The sequence below is a fragment of the Bufo bufo genome, chromosome 7 (assembly GCF_905171765.1).
Source record: "Bufo bufo chromosome 7, aBufBuf1.1, whole genome shotgun sequence".
In the NCBI taxonomy this organism is placed as follows: domain Eukaryota; kingdom Metazoa; phylum Chordata; class Amphibia; order Anura; family Bufonidae; genus Bufo; species Bufo bufo.
In genome coordinates this window covers 149,607,595-149,628,297 of record NC_053395.1, presented here as the reverse complement: position 1 = coordinate 149,628,297, position 20,703 = coordinate 149,607,595, and the positions used below count along the sequence as shown (strand labels likewise).

At 42.8% G+C, this 20,703-nt stretch overlaps 1 protein-coding gene across 2 annotated transcripts in view; it reads left to right on the top strand.

Moving 5' to 3' along the window:
- MAP3K13 (mitogen-activated protein kinase kinase kinase 13) overlaps positions 1–20,703 on the top strand; it is a 150,572-nt gene that overhangs the window by 58,462 nt on the left and 71,407 nt on the right. For both annotated transcript variants that reach the window (XM_040440229.1, XM_040440230.1), the window contains exon 2: positions 19,564–20,121. In XM_040440229.1, the coding sequence (XP_040296163.1) occupies positions 19,644–20,121 (478 nt within the window). In that variant the 5' untranslated portion in view covers positions 19,564–19,643. The remainder of the gene's footprint in view (positions 1–19,563; positions 20,122–20,703) is intronic.

The following is a 20,703-nucleotide window of genomic DNA, read 5'->3' as shown; positions in this document are numbered from 1 at the left end:
TTCAACCTGGTGATGGACCCACTGCTGGATTCCTCATCTGGTAAGTCCTCGATCTCCCCGAGTTCTCTGCGCAGTTTTAAATCCGAGCTCATGGCACTTCGCCTGGTGGACCTATGGCGCATTTTGCATCCAGGTGTCAGGGATTATAGCTTCCACTCTCCAATCCATAATAGCTATGGTAGACTCGATCACATATTTATATCTCAACAGCTGCTGGACTCTGGGCCTAAATGCTCTATTGACACTCGCCTGTGGTCTGATCATGCACCGGTGTGTGGCATTATTTCCTCCCAACCTTCTTACACCCGGCCTTTCTCATGGAGACTGAATGATAACCTGTTATCAGATGTAGTCTGCCTAGCAGACATTAGGAAAGCTATTACCAACTTTACTAATGATCATCTAACGGATTTGACCGCCCCCCCTATTAAATGGGAGGCCCTCAAATGCGTGCTTAGAGGGGTGTTTATTTCACATGGATCCAGACTGAAGAAGGAACGGTCCCACAAATTGAAATCTCTTATATCTGACCTGGCCATAAAAGAAAACCTAAACAAAAATTCCCCTACTGACAACCTAAAATCAGACATTTCTCTAGTTCAACACCAAATATTGCAGATCCTAGACCAAAAATCATTATGTTTTAGAGATAAAATTAGACACGGGTTCTTTGAGTATGGTAATAAATGTGGAAGCTGGCTAGCTAGGGCCTTACATCCCCGAACTGCTCTGACTCACGTGCCATCAATTAATACAGGTACTGGAAGCTCTGTACACAACCCAGTAGATATCACAGCGGAATTTCAATCCTATTATGCATCCTTATATAATTTACCAGCATCCGCTCTCTCACGAGAACCCCTTAGTGATGAAACTCGTGAATACATAACCCAATTTGGCCCTACACCTATATCTGACGAGGATACAGCCACGTTGGAAGATGATTTCACCCTCCCTGAGCTAGAGTCAGTGATCAAGAACCTGAAGAATGGGAAATCCCCAGGCCCTGATGGATTGACCTCACGGTTCTATAATATTCTCCGAGAAGACCTTACACCCCTATTGGTTGAAACCTTTAATTCCATCGCACCAGATTGTCCATTTACACGACAGGCACTCCAGGCACATATCACAGTCATCCCCAAACCAGGCAGGGACCCAGCGTCATGCTCTAATTACAGGCCTATCTCCTTGCTCAATGTGGATCTCAAAATGTATGCCAAGCTTTTGGCTCTGAGGCTCCATCCCCACATTCCAGGTTGCATACACAAAGAGCAAGTAGGATTTGTACCTAGACGAGAAGCCCGAGATAATACACTTAAAACGCTAGGATTAATAGCGAGAGCACAACAAACCAAAATTCCACTATGCCTTCTCGCTGTAGACGCTGAGAAGGCGTTTGATAGGGTGAGCTGGCGGTTCTTAGAGGAGACCCTACGCCACGTTGGCCTAGGAGACAAAATGATCTATAGGATATTAGCTCTTTATTCCTCCCCTTCAGCCTGTGTCCGTGTTAATGGACTTCTTTCTGCCCCTTTTGAGATCCGGAATGGAACACGTCAAGGGTGCCCCTTGTCCCCCTTTTTATACACCCTTGTGATGGAATCCCTGGCTAATGCTCTTCGGGCAAATCCCTCCATCGCGGGTCTCAAGCTGGGCAATAAAGAGCACAAACTGTCCCTGTTCGCAGATGACCTGCTTATCTACTTAACCTCTCCCAGGATTAGCCTGCCCTCGATTCTTCGCGAATTTGATCTTTTTGGGCGCCTTAGTAACTTCAAAGTCAATGTGCAGAAATCAGAGATTTTGAACATAAACATGCCCCAACGGGAAGCAGATTCCTTAAGGGACTCTTTCTCCTTTAAGTGGACCTCCCAACATATTAAATATCTAGGAGTACATATCCCAGCCAACTTGACACATGTTTTTAAACTTAACTATCTACCTTTGCTTAGAGCTATTGAATCCAGTTTCCATAAATGGACTTCACTCCAGATTTCTTGGTTTGGGAGGATTAATGTGGTGAAAATGGACATTTTACCGCGTCTTTTATACTTGTTTCAGACGATCCCATGCAAAATCCCTTTAACCTATTTCGCTAAGATCAGGAGAATGGTATCGGTTTTTGTATGGAAAGCACCCAGAGCTAGACTAAGTTATAGCTTAATATCTCGTTCTAAAGCCCGGGGGGGTACGGGACTACCAAATTTTAGCTCATACTATAAAGCGACAATCATGAATTGTGTGCTTGATCTATGTCACAACCGCTCTACTAAACTATGGGTAGAAATTGAGCATGAAATGGCTCCACATTTAGCCACTGGAATCTTTTGGTTGTCCCCTACCTCCTTGAATTCATTATCTAATTCGCAATCCCCGATGCTTCTATATTCCTTGGCTAGGTCCTGGGCTAAATTTGCGGGTAAACTTGGCCTTATACATTCTCCTGGTCCCCTCACGACACTCACGGGTCATACAGATCTCCCCACAGGCTTGAGTCAACTCCCAGCTTTAGGAGACCATAATAGACAACCAATCAAATTAATAGACATATATAAACAGAATGGCTTACTCCCTTTGGAGGATCTTTCCCACATTATTCCTGCAAGCCCTGGGCGTTGGCTCCTCTACTTTCAGTTGCGAAGCTTCATTAAAGCCCTGATACCTGGATCGCGGTCATGTCCCCCCTTAACTGAATTTGAAAAGATGTGCACAGCAAGGTCAGCTCCTGATCATGCTATTTCTCATTTATATGCCATGTTGAACTCTGGGGAGAAAGAGGACTCTTCCACAGATACCCAGGGAACTAAACTCAAATTCATGTCTGATTGGGAATCGGAACTGGGAGCCACCTTCTCTGTAGACCAATGGTCCAGATCTCTCCTCTTCACTCACAAATTAACGGTGTCTTGTAATTTACAGGAACTCAACTATAAAATCCTTAGCAGATGGTATAGGACCCCAGTGCGATTACACCAATTTTATCCTCAGGTATCTGATGCATGTTGGAGATGTCTTAATGCAAGGGGATCCATGACTCATATTTGGTGGGACTGCCCGGGTGTAGCCCCACTGTGGCAGGAGATCTTTGACTTATATAATTTCTTATACAAAGCTACTATTACACCCTCACCTGCGTTAGCTCTTCTATCCATGTTCTCAGGGCGGATCTCACAGATTAAGAAGGGAGCCCTCCGAGTATTTATCCTAGCTATGAGACAGATAATTCCCCGTCAATGGAGGTCTACAGAGAGTCTTTTGAGAGTGACCTGGTCTAACGCCCTGGACTCACTAGTTCATATGGAAGAATTAAGCGCTAGGGATTTAGGATCTGCTACAGCCTTTAGGGGGACTTGGGACCCATGGAATCAATTTCGTACCTCCACATCTTTCCATGATTGGTTGACAACAGGTATTGTACCCGGTGATAGCTCCTAAATACTAAACATAGGGCTCTTTCACACCTGCGTTATTGTCTTCCGGCATAGAGTTCCGTCGTCGGGGCTCTATGCCGGAAGAATCCTGATCAGGATTATCCTAATGCATTCTGAATGGAGAGTAATCCGTTCAGGATGCATCAGGATGTCTTCAGTTCCGGTACGGAACGTTTGTTGGCCGGAGAAAATACCGCAGCATGCTGCGCTTTTTGCTCCGGCCAAAAATCCGGAACACTTGCCGCAAGGCCGGATCCGGAATTAATGCCCATTGGAAGGCATTGATCCGGATCCGGCCTTAAGCTAAACGTCGTTTCGGCGCATTGCCGGAGCCGACATTTAGCTTTTTCAGAGTGGTTACCATGGCTGCCGGGACGCTAAAGTCCTGACAGCCATGGTAAGTGTAGCGGGGAGCGGGGGAGCAGTGTACTTACCGTCCGTGCGGCTCCCCGGGCGCTCCAGAGTGACGTCAGGGCGCCCCAAGCGCATGGATCACGTGATCGCATGGATCACGTCATCCATGCGCATGGGGCGCTCTGACGTCATTCTGGAGCGCCCCGGGAGCCGCACGGACTGTAAGTATACCGCTCCCCCGCTCCCCGCTCCTACTATGGCAACCAGGACTTTAATAGCGTCCTGGGTGCCATAGTAACACTGAAAGCATTTGGAAGACGGTTCCGTCTTCAAATGCTTTCAGTACACTTGCGTTTTTCCGGATCCGGAGTGTAATTCCGGCAAGTGGAGTACACGCCGGATCCGGACAACGCAAGTGTGAAAGAGGCCTAAGTAGAATCTCCTATCCTGTCCTATACACCTCTCCCCCTCCCCTTCCCTTGTGTATATGTCTTGGTTTTGGTCTGTCATGTCTTGTGATGTCTTCCCGGTCTTATGTGGTTATTAGTCTGGAAGTTAGAGAATAAATGCCGTGTATGCTCTTAGATTCATTTATGGAAGCCCCAACGGCACTAATACTTGAAATTTTGTTCCATAAGACTAATTATTGAATGTAATACTACCTCAGACTTATTGGTATGTTCAGTTTTTGACCGTGTACTTTACTGTTTTGTATACTCATTGGATGTATTTATACATTATTCAATTATACGATTTAATAAAATAATGATTGAACCGTAATGTAAGCTATGGAAGGGCTTGAAATACAGTAAACCATTATTTTTGATTACACATATTTTGAAGGTCTTTAATTCTTCCAAGCATGTATGCAGATTAGAATTATGAGTCTCTCTACCTACACATTTGAATCACATGAATTAGTTGTATAATACAAAGCAAGTGGGCAGTAGTGGAGATGCCAGGGACCTTGGCAGGGGACTGGAGGAAATGAATCAAATTGATTTGAAAGATCCAGTCCAGCTGCATTGCACTTTTCCCATTGCGGACCGCACATTGCCGATGTCCGTGTTTTGCAGATCCGCAATTTGCAGACCGCAAAACACCTACGGACATGGGAATGGACCCTTATTCTAGGCCATCTCAGTCTCCCATGGATTGAGTTACACAAAAACCCTTAGTAGATATATATGTGTAGTAAATTAGCTTTGTGCAAACCTCACAGGTTATTTGTGTGAGTAAAGTACATAGATTGTTTACATTGCGTAGTTTAATTTCTTTGCATCCACCCATCATGTTCTGTGAACATTGTAAACTACTTATTCACAGGATGTACTTGGTAAGAATTCAGATCTAAAAAGATTCGCCATCTGAGAAGAACCTTTTGGAACTTCATGCTGCATTATTTCGTCCCTGTGAGAGAATTCATTTCTTGTCTCCGAACTTCCAATGGCCATCAGTTCTAGTCATTAAATAGTATATTCAGATATCTTTCTTCACTGGCACCATTGTCAGCAACAGGTCCATGGTATCTTCAAAATGTATCTGCTGTTCCTTTTTACTGTACTAAGGGTCGGCTAGTTCCTTGCACATGTTGTCATACTGAATCTTTACTTTCTGGCTTATAGGACTTTGGTTTAGAAACCAAAACCTTGTCCAGCTTGGCCATAGCTCATTTGGATCTTAAGTTATCTCTGTTCAAGTACTTTCTGATGTCACGTCTGACATCTATTGCATGCCCTGTGATTCTGTTTTAGTTATGTGGTGAACCTGGGGGTCTTTACTAACATTTGTTTCTCCTTTATGGAAAACCTGGTGAAGTGTCATACTGCACATATTATTGAGTCTCTACTTATCCTAGCTATATAGTGAATGTTCATGCTGTGTAGGTAGAAGACAACAGCCGTGTTCTCACACATACACCTTTCATCATTAACACTCTTGGTCTCCTATCCCCTGAATTCCTCCCACGTTGTTTGCAGTAATAGTCAACATAATGATCATAACACAACTTAAATTGATGGCTATGGGAACAAGTGACCTTGTCTATAATTTTCTGATTGCAGGTAGTTTTTGGGTATCACTTTCCTCTTTCTTTCTCGTAGCCAACTATGTAAGCCAAAACCTTGCAGTTTAAAATGTCTATTATTTTCTGGTAAAATATAGAACGAAGGAAGGATGGAGTTCTGTTTTGTAGGAAATCTGTCTTTAGAAGCCTGCCACATCCATCTATCTTTATGAGGCTGCCTCTCTCTCAAGAGTCCCCTTGTTCTTTGGTGGTGGTTGGCAAAGTACAGACGCAAGCAATTGTTAAGTAAGCATTATAAAACTATTTTAGCAGAGAAGTAGAACTTTCTAGTTGTCACTGGAGAAACAAACTTAAGTGACGTTATAACAAGCCATTGTTGGTCATTGCTGAAATACCAACCATGTAAAGGCTTACTTTGGTTTGGCTAGAACCTTAAAAATTTGGTTTGTTTCTTAGCCATCTTATCAGCACTAGACGAAGTAATCTATGGATGCACCATAAGGCGATTTCTTTTGTATTTTGCTCCACAGCGCTGCATTTTTTGTGGTTTTACTACAGCCATGGAGTAAAGCAGGCCTAGTTATATAGACCACAGACCTAAAATGCACTCAGCAAATGGGGCCGCCTTGAGGATACTTTCCACTTTAACTATATTACTTAGCAGTTTTTACTCTGAATACTTGCCTGTTTTTATTATGTAAGGTTTTAACTTTAGTGGGAAATTCCAAATAGTAAAATGTGCATAGATTAACATTCATTATTCCTGGACATGTTATATTGATGCAAGCAATATCCCTTTGCCAATTCAGTTGATTTGCCATGATGTTTGTTAAATGTATTGTCCGATGTGGTCAAATCCTTTTAGTTTGAGGCTGCACCTTTGTTCATACATTTTTCTAACCATGAACCCTCTTGAATATACTATAAAATAGCACCCAATCAAATGAGTGGACAACCATGTAATGCAAGTTCCACTTGAGCCCAACAGAGCAGAAGGAGCAGCAACATTCTCTAATAGTTTCCTGATATATGTGTATATTATAGTGGCATTTGGCACAGCAGTGCTTTTGCCTGTTTTAGTTTCTTTGGTTTAGGCTTGCTAAATGTGATTTTTGCTTTCAATTCCTATAGCAATAGCTCTATTTTTCTCTAAGGAGCTTGAAGAGCCATAGATATTTATGGTCCATGGCATCTCTTGCTTGAAATAGACCAAATAGTAAGAACTTGTAGCAGTGTGAATGGAAATACTTGAGAGTAAAAGACAGAGTGTATTATTATAGGGTTGTCTTGGTTAATAAAATAAAAACGAAAACACGTTCAAGTGCCCTATAAGAGAATTCTTCCCAGGGCCATCTATTAGCCAAAGTGAGACAGGCTACTGCAAAAGTCATGTAATGCTCCATTTCTCCTCTGGGGGTGCTGCAGGAGAGTTGAACACTTGTTGTCAGGTTCTACCACAAATTACAGCTGATCACTGGAGGTCCCAGCAGCAGAACACCTATGATCAGCCTACTGCCAGAGGACCCTTCTGCAAGTCCTGCAGTATTGCATCTCCTGGCCATTGCCTGGTCTGCTTTTCTCTTCCAAAGCCACCAAGAAGATCTGGGCCCCCACATAAATTGTTTCAATGTGCAGAACTGTATATTGTAGGGTTTTTTTTCTCTGTAACGTAAATTACAGATAAAAGCTTAAACAGGATTCATTTTCTGTAACATTGATTGCTGTCCAGTATATTTCCTCTGCTACAGTTAAACTATAGTGCTTCCATTAATCCACACTGTTGCAATTTTTGTGGATTTGCTTCTTTGCCCAATTTATATTTTTGTGTTTGTTTTACTAATCCCTTTCCCTGCAGTATCTGTATTTTTTTTATTTCCCTGAATCACAAATTTCTGCTTGTCAGATTTACTCTAGGGAGTAATAGTGCGAGGTTAATGTGGATCTAGAAATCCGTTTTTCCCGGCACCGGCTCAACCAAATCCGCTTAGTGTGGCTCGCCTAAGGATTACCAGTGCTTATGGGCTCAGAGCATGCTCTCAGAATCATACTCAGTGCTCCAAACCACAGTGAGGTGAAATTCAGGGTTTGGTGCAGGAGAAGATGTGCCAGGCAGCCATTCGACATCGGAGAGTGACTTCACTATAGAAACACACCTTCAATAAAACTGTCATCTTTATTTTGTGGGCATAAATTGAGACATGCAGTATTTTAAAGAGAACCCGTCATGATGAGCATGCTTCTAAAACGGCAGGCAGAGTATATCAGAAAAGGAACAGCTCAGGGCGTAACTAAAACTTTTTTTTTTGCGTGACCCCAGAAGGGCAACAAAACCCCTTAGAATGGTGCATTTGGTATTTTTAGGACGCGACAACACTGATACCAAGCTGTCAGACTGGCATTAGAACTTTACCTAGTGACTACGGGATTTGGTGGCATACAAAAGAAAGCCCCCGGAAAATGTCACAGATGCAGGCATAAGATACAGGTCTAATGACTGTGATTGAAAAAGGATTTATCTACAGAGTAGCCTGTTGTCTGCTCCTTGTTAACCCTTTCAGTCTACAGAAAGAATGAGAGCAGGTGCTGTAGAAGATGGCAGACCCTACTACAGATATGTCATGGGATGACCAGCCTGCACGTGTGGAGGGGAATGGTCAGAATGCTAGAGATTGGTGAATTAAATCGCCCCTGTAGCAATTTCATTAATGACTGTCAATCTGACAGCTAGAAATGTTGACGTTCAGGGAGGTGCATTCTTAAAACCCTGTCTGGGGCACCCGGAGAACATGTCTTTCCCCTGTCTGCCACGACGTTCACATGACACTGGTTCATAGACCAGAGTACTAACCTAATATATAGGCTTAGGATCCAGGATCCATCTAATATATAGGATCCAGCAGTGGCGTAGCTAGAAATGACTGGGCCCCACAGCATATTTTTCAATGGGGCCCTCCTCCCCCAGTAATTTTTTCGCAACCCCTTCCTTTCATGCCGCCCCCATTCCTGTGGCTAGTAAAGATCACTCTCTCGGACCAGGCCCGGCAGCTGTTCCATCTGTTTTATACACTGTCTATACTGTCACTGTATATCATTTCATTGTGTAATACTGTTGAGGGCACACCTTACATATATACCCTACACATGTAGATGCTTAAATACACTTTTTACATTTAGTCCTAGACTACTGATTGCCTCATCTTGACATGTGTATTTTTTCTTTTATTATTAAAACGTAACTTTTATTGTGCTTTTTTTCTAATTCTTATCTAACCTAGTGACTTAAAACTATCATCAGGTGTTCCCTTAGTGCGATTGGATAGAATACGATCGCGTCAAACAATAGGAGGTAATAAATAGACCTCGCCACATTGATCTCATTGCAGACTGCCCGATCCCCTGAGGACGCCATTTAGATGGCGAAACATGTCGGGGGGCAAAGCATAAGATTTTAAGCATCAGGAGATCCCAACGGAGTGCAATGAAAAATAGGCACTAATAGATATTAGGCAGAAACTGGAGCAAGCGCGCAGCTAGCAGAATAGAGGCCAAAAGAAAACAATTTAGTATAGCACTAAGGGAACACCTGATGATAGTTTTAAGTCAGTAGGTTAGATAAGAATTAGAAAAAAAGCACAATAAAAGTTACGGTTTAATAATAAAAGAAAAAATACACATGTCAAGATGAGGCAATCAGTAGTCTAGGACTAAATGTAAAAAGTATACTGTTGAGGGGGCCCTGACAAAATCTTTTAGTTCTCCTCCTCCTGGATGGGCCCCTTCTGGGTCAGGGCCCCAAAGCAGCTGCTTCCCCTATAGCTACGCCCCTGGGATCCAGTACGGTGGTGTCTTGTGCAGGTTTATATCTCTGCTTAGTTTTGGAGATGATAAGGTCAGCAGAAACTGCCTGCAAGGTGTACAATAACCCTCGGAGCAGAACTATTTCCCGGCTTCTATTCCTGTGTTTACCTGCTGCCCAGGTGATATGTTGTGTTTGTGTACATTAAAGGGCACCTCCTCATCTATCAGCCGGATGAAGGCACATGCAGGGAAATGCTAAACATGAACGCATGCCAGGTATTACCCACAGCATGACAACGAAGCCTAGAACAGCTAATAATGCAGAAAACCTGCCACAAAGTGCAAGGATAACAGTGGACTGTGCATGAGGTGAACATAGTTATATTGTTAAAGGGTTCTTCATTGTGTAGGTCAGAAAAATGAACAATGTTTACATTCTATAAAAAAATGATCCAGTTAAAAGTTACATCTAGTGACATAGTACGACGCCACCTGGTGTTCAAAGGGTAAGGCAATGTGAACATCCACCTCCCCACCGCGGTCTTTGCATAGTGATCCTTTGTTCACTGCAGAGTCCGTCAGTGGAAATAGCATGTTTGTCAGAGAAGGAGAAGAGATTCTGTGCAGTAGCATAGCGGCATAGCTGGGAAGACTCTTTGCAGGGGAAGTAAAAAGGCACTATATTGTCACTGCCAGAGGGGGAAGGAGACTGATTTTATTCAGAGCCCGCCTCCAGGAGCACAGATTAGCACACAGAAGCAAGACAATGATGAAAAATCTTTTTTTTTTTATGCTAGAAATACTGGAATTTACTTTATAACAGCTATTAGCCTTTCATGATAGACGATAAGTGCCTTGGGGGGGGGGGGGGGCAGTCCGACCACTGAGACCTCAACTAATCATCTAATCATGAGAACAGGTGTCTTGTGTTATAGTGTTATGCCCCCGTCATATTAATGAAGCTCCTGTGCATAGTTAACCATTGCTATGTATGTACGGGGGACACAGAACCCATGTTCTCATGATTGGCCATGCACCCACCTATCAAACCCTTTGCATAACCCCTTTAAATATTAGTTTACTGGTATAGTGTTCTTAGAAAAGATTTCTTATACATCAGCAGTGTCATGTAGGGCTGCAAAAAATATTACACATTTTCACAGTTGCCAGGAAAATCACCAGATTACAGGCTGCCAATTGTAGCATTCTGCAGTCTGTCAGAGAACTTCGGACTGTAAAAAGCTTCTAAAGATACAAAGGGAATATGATGTTTACAGGATAGGCTACTTTCACACTCGCGTTTGGTGCGGATCCGTCATGGATCTGCACAGACGGATCCGTTCAGATAATACAACCGTCTGCATCCGTTCAGAACGCATCAGTTTGTATTATCTTTAACATAGCCAAGACGGATCCGTCATGAACACCATTGAAAGTCAATGGAGGACGGATCCGTTTTCTATTGTGCCAGATTGTGTCATAGAAAACGGATCCGTCCCCATTGACTTAGGCTACTTTCACACTTGCGTTTCTGGGTCCGCCTGTGAGATCCGTTTCAGGGCTCTGACAAGCGGCCCAAACCGGATCAGTTCAGCCCCAATGCTTTCTGAATGGATAAGGATCCGTTTAGAATGCATTAGTTTGCCTCCGTTCAGCCTCCATTTCGCTCTGGAGGCGGACACAAAAACGCTGCTTGCAGCGTTTTGATGTCCGTCTGACGAAACTGAGCCAAACGGATCCGTCCTGACTTACCATGTAAGTCAATGGGGACGGATCAGTTTTTACTGACACAATATGGTGCAATTGAAAACGGATCCGCCTCCCATTGACTTTCAATGTAAGTCAAGACGGATCCGTTTGCATTATCATGAACCAAAAATTATTATTTTTTGTTTGTTCATGATAATGCAAACGGATCCGTTCTGAACGGATACAAGCGTTTGCATTATAGGTGCGGATCCGTCTGTGCAGATACCAGACGGATCCGCACCTAAACGCAGGTGTGAAAGTAGCCTTACATGTGTGCTACAACGGATCCGTTTGGCAAGCAGCGTTTTGGTGTCCACCTCCAAAGCGGAATGGAGACGGAACGGAGGCAAACTGATTCATTCTGAGCGGATTCTTTTCCATTCAGAATGCATTAGAATGCAAACTGATCCGTTTTGGCCCACTTGTGAGAGCCCTCAACGGATCTCACAAACGTAAAGCCAAAACGCAAGTGTGAAAGTAACCTAAGCTGTGCAGAGTACAGGTTTCTTGAAAATGAAGATCTCTGAGATAAAGTAATGATCATGAGGACAAACATTTTTTTATTTCTACTATGGACCTCTTCTCTCCACTATGTAATGGCTTCTTAGAGTGTACCTGTCATTTCAGTTGACTTTTCACAATAAGATGCAATTTATGTGTACATGAGTAGTAGTACTATATCTGACAATTATATGACTTAATTTTATCAATTTACCTAAAACTGGAGACTTGCCACTATGATCTCTCATACACAGTACACAGACAAGGAGTTCCTGCTTCGTTATCACTAACCCTTATATACAGAGCAGCAGCATGGAGGAAATGATAGAGAAATACTGAGTAGTGTAGATGTGGATCCAGTAGCTGTGAGACTGTAAACACATGCAGCAGCATGTCTGTGTGTGTCTCTCTCTGCTTCTTCCTTCCTCCTCCCTTCTGCATAGACATCCATGGGTAGCATGTAATCTGATCTATTAGTGAGTTGAAGGTTTGTCTCCAGATTTACCAGTGAATTTAGAGTGAGTAACCGGTTTAGGAGGGAGGGGGAAGTGGAGAGGAACCTGATAAGTGAAGGAAGAATAACAGCCTCCATAAGTGAAAAAAGGCACTAGTGGCCATATATACATAAGGGGAATGTCTAAATCAGAAATGACTAATGTACAGTCGTGGCCAAAAGTTTTGAGAATTACATAAATATTGGAAATTGGAAAAGTTGCTGCTTAAGTTTATATAATAGCAATTTGCATATACTCCAGAATGTTATGAAGAGTGATCAGATGAATTGCATAGTCCTTCTTTGCCATGAAAATTAACTTAATCCCAAAAAAAACTTTCAACTGCATTTCATTGCTGTCATTAAAGGACCTGCTGAGATCATTTCAGTAATTGTCTTGTTAACTCAGGTGAGAATGTTGACGAGGACAAGGCTGGAGATCATTATGTCAGGCTGATTGGGTTAAAATGGCAGACTTGACATGTTAAAAGGAGGGTGATGCTTGAAATCATTGTTCTTCCATTGTTAACCATGGTGACCTGCAAAGAAACGCGTGCAGCCATCATTGCGTTGATTAAAAATGGCTTCACAGGCAAGGATATTGTGGCTACTAAGATTGCACCTCAATCAACAATTTAGGGGATCATCAAGAACTTCAAGGAAAGAGGTTCAATTCTTGTCAAGAAGGCTTCAGGGCGTCCAAGAAAGTCCAGCAAGCGCCAGGATAGTCTCCAAAAGAGGATTCAACTGTGGGATCGGAGTGCCACCAGTGCAGAGCTTGCTCAGGAATGGCAGCAGGCAGGTGTGAGCGCATCTGCACGCACAGTGAGGCGAAGACTTTTGGAAGATGGCCTGGTGTCAAGAAGGGCAGCAAAGAAGCCACTTTTCTCCAAAAAAAACATCAGGGACAGATTGATCTTCTGCAGAAAGTATGGTGAATGGACTGCTGAGGACTGGGGCAAAGTCATATTCTCCGATGAAGCCTCTTTCCGATTGTTTGGGGCATCTGGAAAAAGGCTTGTCCGGAGAAGAAAAGGTGAGCGCTACCATCAGTCCTTTGTCATGCCAACAGTAAAGCATCCTGAGACCATTCATGTGTGGGGTTGCTTCTCATCCAAGGGAGTGGGCTCACTCACAATTTTGCCCAAAAACACAGCCATGAATAAAGAATGGTACCAAAACACCCTCCAACAGCAACTTCTTCTAACAATCCAACAACAGTTTGGTGAAGAACAATGCATTTTCCAGCACGATGGAGCACCGTGCCATAAGGCAAAAGTGATAACTAAGTGGCTCGGGGACCAAAACGTTAACATTTTGGGTCCATGGCCTGGAAACTCCCCAGATCTTAATCCCATTGAGAACTTGTGGTCTATCCTCAAGAGGCGGGTGGACAAACAAAAACCCACTAATTCTGACAAACTCCAAGAAGTGATTATGAAAGAATGGGTTGCTATCAGTCAGGAATTGGCCCAGAAGTTGATTGAGAGCATGCCCAGTCGAATTGCACAGATCCTGAAAAAGAAGGGCCAACACTTCAAATACTGACTCTTTGCATAAATGTCATGTAATTGTCGATAAAAGCCTTTGAAACGTATGAAGTGCGTGTAATTATATTTCACTACATCACAGAAACAACTGAAACAAAGATCTAAAAGCAGTTTAGCAGCAAACTTTGTGAAAACTAATATTTGTGTCATTCTCAAAACTTTTGGCCACGACTGTAGATCGTGTATAGCGAGGGAAATCCTCCAATAAAATTATGAGGTACAGTGAATAGTAGAACCATAGTCTCATACTGTCCATAAACACCCTCCTTAGATGATAGGGTGTAACACGTAGCAATGAAAAGGTCATATTCATTGATCACGATAATATTCTATTATCAGATGCTTCCCGCATCTGGCCAGTTAAGGGATTCTGAATTTTACAGTGGGCCCGGCAATGTCAGACAGAGACAACAGAAACAGGGCACCGGCTGCCCTATAAATAACAGTCAGAGAAAACAAGAAAAAGGTAATCTCTCAATCCCGCGGGGGGACTGGGACCGGAACCAATGTATCCATTCACATTCCTTCTGAAGGATCTTACTGTCCCAGTCACCCCCCTCCCCCCGGGGGGAAGGAGGTACCAATTCAAGAACCGAGAATCTCAGACATCTCGGGTCCCCCCCATGGTAGTCACTTACATGCAATGCCACCGGTGTGGCATTCTTTTTCACTATATCATATACATGTTCAAGGATCCTCCTCCTCACCTCTCTCACTGTTTAACCTATATAGTCCATTGGACACGTACACTGGCAGATATATATTGCCCCTTTACTCCTACAATTGATGAACTCTCTGACCTGGAAGGTTTGTTTGGTTACAGAGCACGTGATAACCTTAGATGTTGAGATATATTCACATGCCTTACAGAAGCCACATCTGAAAACACCTATAGGTTTACGGTCTAGCCATGTACCCATTTTGATTGAAGTGGCTGTGGACAAGACGATCTTTAATACTTTTTCCCCGCCGATACGTGACAGAGGGGTGATCAGTGATAACATCTGATAGATCAGAGTCCATCCGCAGTATAGGCCAGTATTTCTTCAAAACACTCATCACTTCTCAGTTGGCTACGTCAAAAGTGGAGATAATCCGCAGCAGTTGATGTTTATCTAAGGCTCTATGTCTCGGGACCAGAAGGTCAATTATTTGGGATTAGGTGGTCACTAGGACCTAAGCGTAACTTTGCAACCTCTCTGACTAATGTTAAAACTAAATCTTTTATTTCACTATATTAAAAGTACCAATAAACTTCTTGGGAACATTTGTTAAAAAAAACTCAGGAGTGGAATGGATCAGAGACATATACCACTTATGTTAATGTGTGTATGTATATTCGCACACCGTGCTTATACTGGCTTGAGGGATTGTCCACCCTCTGAGTGTCCAAATTTTTCAGTGAACTCCCTGACTCAACTCCTGCCTAAAACTTAAGTAATACATACACACATTAACATAAGTGGTATATGTCCCTGATCCATTCCACTCCTGAGTTTTTTTTAACAAATGTTCCCAAGAAGTTTATTGGTACTTTTAATATAGTGAAATAAAAGATTTAGTTTTAACATTAGTCAGAGAGGTTGCAAAGTTACGCTTAGGTCCTAGTGACTACCTAATCCCAAATTGTTGCATCACAATAGCGTAGCGACCTCCTGAGGGATTCTTTCTATTTTCAATTCAAAAGGGACCAGAAGGTCTGCCCGATTTTTCTCCTGTGCATGTTTAAAGGCCTCATTCAGAACCATCTGCGGATATCCCCTGGCCCTAAACCTGTCCTGTAATCTCCTTGCTTCACTGAAAAAGGACTCGCCCTCAGAGCAATTCCTCCTGACTCGGAGATATTGACCCCTGGGTATACCCCGTTTAAGGGGGACAGGGTGATGGCTATTCCAGTGAAGCAGTGAATTAGTTGCCATGGCTTTCCTATGTATGTCCGTCACAAGTCTGTCACCCTCCTTAGTCACCCGTACATCTAAAAAGGTGATTGTGTTAAGGTCTAATTCATAGGTGAATCGGAGGCCAATTTCAGAGTGAGTAACCGGTTTAGGAGGGAGGGGGAAGTGGAGAGGAACCTGATAAGTGAAGAAAGAAGCATTTTTTTCTCATAAGATGCATTACAAAGTTTCTTATAAGTGCATGTGTTTTTAATTTGTGAAAAGTTTGCTGACAGGACAGTGACCATTTAACCCATCCTGCATGTCAATATCTTACAACAGTCTGAAGTCTGTGGAGCGACAAAGACCTCCTCTCCCCAGTCTAAAATGGCCTTTTAAACCAAGGTTTTTCTGTACCCATCATGCCAATCAAACTCCAACTTTACTGATGTACTTAAATATAAAGACATACAAATTTAGCATCCAGGTGTAATATACTGAATGAACATGCCCAGAAGAAAAAAAATATTATCATCATGTATTTATAGAATGCCATGTTCTGTAGAGCTTTTTTCACACATCATCCCCTACACAGCTGACACGAGCAGTGCAATGGAGATGCCATAATACTTTCATACGCAGTAGTGTACTTACATATCCAGTGCAATGGGAATCTGTCATACAGGGGGAAATTTAATTATTAATTTGGCATGTACAACAGAAGCAATAATTGTTCCATGTGACCAGAAAGCGATGCCTTTATTTGTACAGCCAGTAATGTTTTCTCAGTACACAAGAGTTCTATAGCATGAAACCTGGGTTGCACTTTGACTCCCTCTGTGTGAAAGAAGTCCTGGTCTCTTCACGCTATCCGGTCCCTGTCACATGCTGTTTGATTTGGCTGTACTACACGGTGTTCAAGTATACAAATATTTACACAAAAATGATCTCCTGATCAGACAGTATATGCCAGCACCGATCAAGTTTGGGTAGAAATCAGTAAGGCCCCTTTCACACAGGCGAGTATTCCGCGCGGATGCGATGCGTGAGTTGAACGCATTGCACCCGCACTGAATCCCGACCCATTCATTTCTATGGGGCTGTTCATATGAGCGGTGATTTTCACGCATCACTTGTGCGTTGCGTGAAAATCGCAGCATGCTCTATATTCTGCGTTTTTCACGCAACGCAGGCCCCATAGAAGTGAATGGGGTTGCCTGTAAAATCGCAAGCATCCGCAAGCAAGTGCGGATGCGGTGCGATTTTCACGCACGGTTGCTAGGAGACGATCGGGATGGAGACCCGATCATTATTATTTTCCCTTATAACAGGCATCCTCAAACTGCGGCCCTCCAGCTGTTGTAAAACTACAACTCCCACAATGCCCTGCTGTAGGCTGATACCAGTAGGTTGTTTGGGCATGCTGGGAGTTGTAGTTTTGCAACAGCTGGAGGGCCGCAGTTTGAGGATGCCTGCCTTATAACATGGTTATAAGGGAAAATAATAGCATTCTGAATACAGAATGCATAGTAAAATAGCGCTGGAGAGGTTAAAAAAATAATAATAATAATTTAACTCATCTTAATCCACTTGTTCGCGCAGCCGGCATCTCTTCTGTCTGTGCAGTAGGAAAAGGACCTGTGGTGACGTCACTGCGCTCATCACATGGCCCGTCACATGATCCATCACCATTTGATGGACCATGTGATGAGCGCAGTGACGTCACCACAGTTACCCAGATCCTGAAGAAAAAAGAAAGAAGAGAGCCCGGGCTGTGCGAAAAAGTGGACTAAGGTGAGTTAAATTATTTTTTATTTTGTTTTAACCCCTCTAGCCCTATTGTACTATGCATTCTGTATTAAGAATGCTATTATTTTCCCTTATAACCATGTTATAATGGAAAATAATAATGATCGGGTCACAACACCTAATCCAAACCCGAACTTCTGTGAAGAAGTTCGGGTTTAGATACCAAACATGCAGATTTTTCTCACGCGCGTGCAAAGCGCATTAAAATGTTTTTTACTCGCGCAGAAAAATTGTGCAGTTTGTATGTGCAGTTTGTGATATACTGTATATGGCAATGGAAGAGTGCATTACATTTTGCATTATTTCTGTGCTGTGACATTATTGATTCATTTCTGTACATCACCATGGATATTATCATACTATTATGATACCACTATGAGCCTTCTGTTTTACTATGACATCACTGTGAGCATTATACCTGTGCTGTAACTTCACCACATCATTGTGTGCATTATCCCTGTGCATCAGGAAAACCAACATAACCATAAGCCTCTCATAATCATGCTACTGAAGGTCATCATGATGGTGTGGGGCCCCATTCTAAATTTTGCTAGTTACGCCCCTGTCCATAGCAGTGGCAGTGGTAGTATGTACATCCTTGACATAGGATTAGGGGAAGCATCATTATCTGGAAGAGATGGGAGTTTGTAACAGGATCAGCTATATTGATTGTCATCTAGCTTTCCCAGAAATGGACATCTCTAAGAGAGAGATACAATTTGAGAGATGAGGAAGACTGAGGAACCTATTGTTACCTAGTTATAGACAATGATACATTGTCCTATCATTGTATCCTACCTGCCTATTACATTGTGTGTGCTTTTTTAGTTAGTCCTATGGTGGATGATTTTCATTCTTATTCTGAAGCTGCTTTTGAAATGTTCATCTTCAAAATGATTAAAGACACTGCTAAAAGCCTAGAACACAGAGCGCGGCCTCTGGACTGCGGGGTATGTCATTAAGCAGGGTTGTCTTCACATTCCCAGAAACCTGCAGAACATCTCTAATGAACTTCGAGTTGAATGGGTTTATTCCACCCAAGGACAGGCTGTGGTAGGCGGCTGTCACCAGAGGTTCTGCTCTGATCTAGTCACGCTCTGTTAATTCCTGTACAGTGCATTGTGGGTAATTGAATGTGAGCACTGCACAGGGCATGGGCAGAGTCTGCATGCTAAAGCAGACACCACCTATAGTCATATCAGTTATTTACTCATCTAATTGGCTTGTCTGTCTGAAACTTCTCATCATTGTAGTCAAGCGTTGCTTTAGTTTAACCCTTTCCTAGGTAGGAAAAAAGTGACCACGTAAGGAGAGCAATTATAAAAGACAACATAATGGGTTGTTGTGAAATAAAAATGCTATTAACTACATATATGTATATATATATCAAAGTTTTTAACACAAAAAATATGTATATGCATAACTTATAACCTATAGACCTTTCCAGTTCATTTTGCAAGAAACAATTGAAGTGTCCTACAACAGGTTCTCAATTAGGTTGCACATAGGTTCAACTGATGCTACTGATTCATGAAATCACCCTAAAGTGGGATTTGGAATTTGGATGCGTGACATGGTGTAGAGCAGTGGTGGCGAACCTATGGCATAGAGGCAGCACTTGGAGCCCTCTCTGTGGGCACCGCAACCTGGAAAACGTGTATGGTGTACCAATATGCCTTAGACTTTTCCTGCCATTCATCAGCGCAGGGCGCACTATGCACAGCATAGGCAATGCACTGAACGTAGGCAGGCTATTATAAATGATAAAGTACATCGAAGTTATACTACATTGGACTGTAATATTCAGGTTATAGTCCCTCGTTGGCACTTGCCGATAAATAAGTGGTTTGTAGGCTTTCAGTTTGGGCACTCGGTCTTTAAAAGGTTCACCATCACTGGTGTAGAGTCTTGTTATCTTAATTACACGAGGATATACTATATACTTACTATGTATCCATTTCTTCCTTTACAGGTCCATGTGAACGGCTTCCAGTTCCAAAGTTGAGCTGAACAAGCCACCTCAAGATCTGGTGTCTTGGGGTTGGCTGCCCCATGCACATCGATGGTACCATGGCCAGTCCGCACGATCCATTGAGTTGGTCATCTTCTCCAAATCTTATTGTTGATACAATACGAGACGATAAGGAGTACATCGTGGGGTATGGTGATCACACCACATCTGATCACCTTCAGTCTCAAGAGACTCAAGAGAAGTGTGATAACTTAGAAAATGCCAACAGCCCAGTCACAGCAGCTGTCCTGACCTCCATCAGTGAAGACTCCAGAGATCAGTTCGAGAACAGTGTCTTGCAGCTGAGGGACCAAGATGAAGTCGAGAACATTGCACCTCAAGGTAGCAGTCACTCAGGAGATGGAGGAAGCAATAGTGGTACTGAAGACATCAAAATACATTTTAGTCGCTCTGGGAGTGGAAATGGAGGATTCTTGGAGGGACTTTTTGGCTGTCTGCGGCCTGTATGGAATATGATAGGCAAGGCTTATTCTCCAGATTATAAACTGCAACAGCAAGGTAAGGAAAATGCTATGAAAAAAAATTATATTTCTAGAAAATGGGGAATTTTTTATTACAAGTAGTGCAGCCTGTTAAGACGCCAGAAAGACACAAAGCCACCTACTAATTAAGAAATTTCAAAATGTGCTTGAGTGTCCTGCATTTCATATTTCCCACAGAGCTTCAGCTGACATCTGGAGCTGACAAGGAACGTGGCAAAATCCCTGGTGCAAAAAAAACGCAGCAAAAACATTACAGAAAAATGCCACTAAAGTGTAAAAGCACCCTAATGGTGGGTCCATAATTTGGACCCATATGGACTCCATGTGCCACATTGCACATATTGTATGCATGGGTGGAAGTAGACAGAATGTAAAGCATTACTATAGGACAGCTTATTAAAGGAAAACATATCTGCGGGCAGCATAAACTGGTGACATAGCAATATTCGAGTCACTTTCTTGAATTGGCTCAATCATTTTTCTAAAATCAGTAATGAGCAGCTCCAGCCCTAGCCAAACTCCGGTCAATACAGTTCACAAGTTTGGGAGTCATATTCATGAGCTCTGGCCTCTCCCAAGAAAGTAACCCTGCAACTGG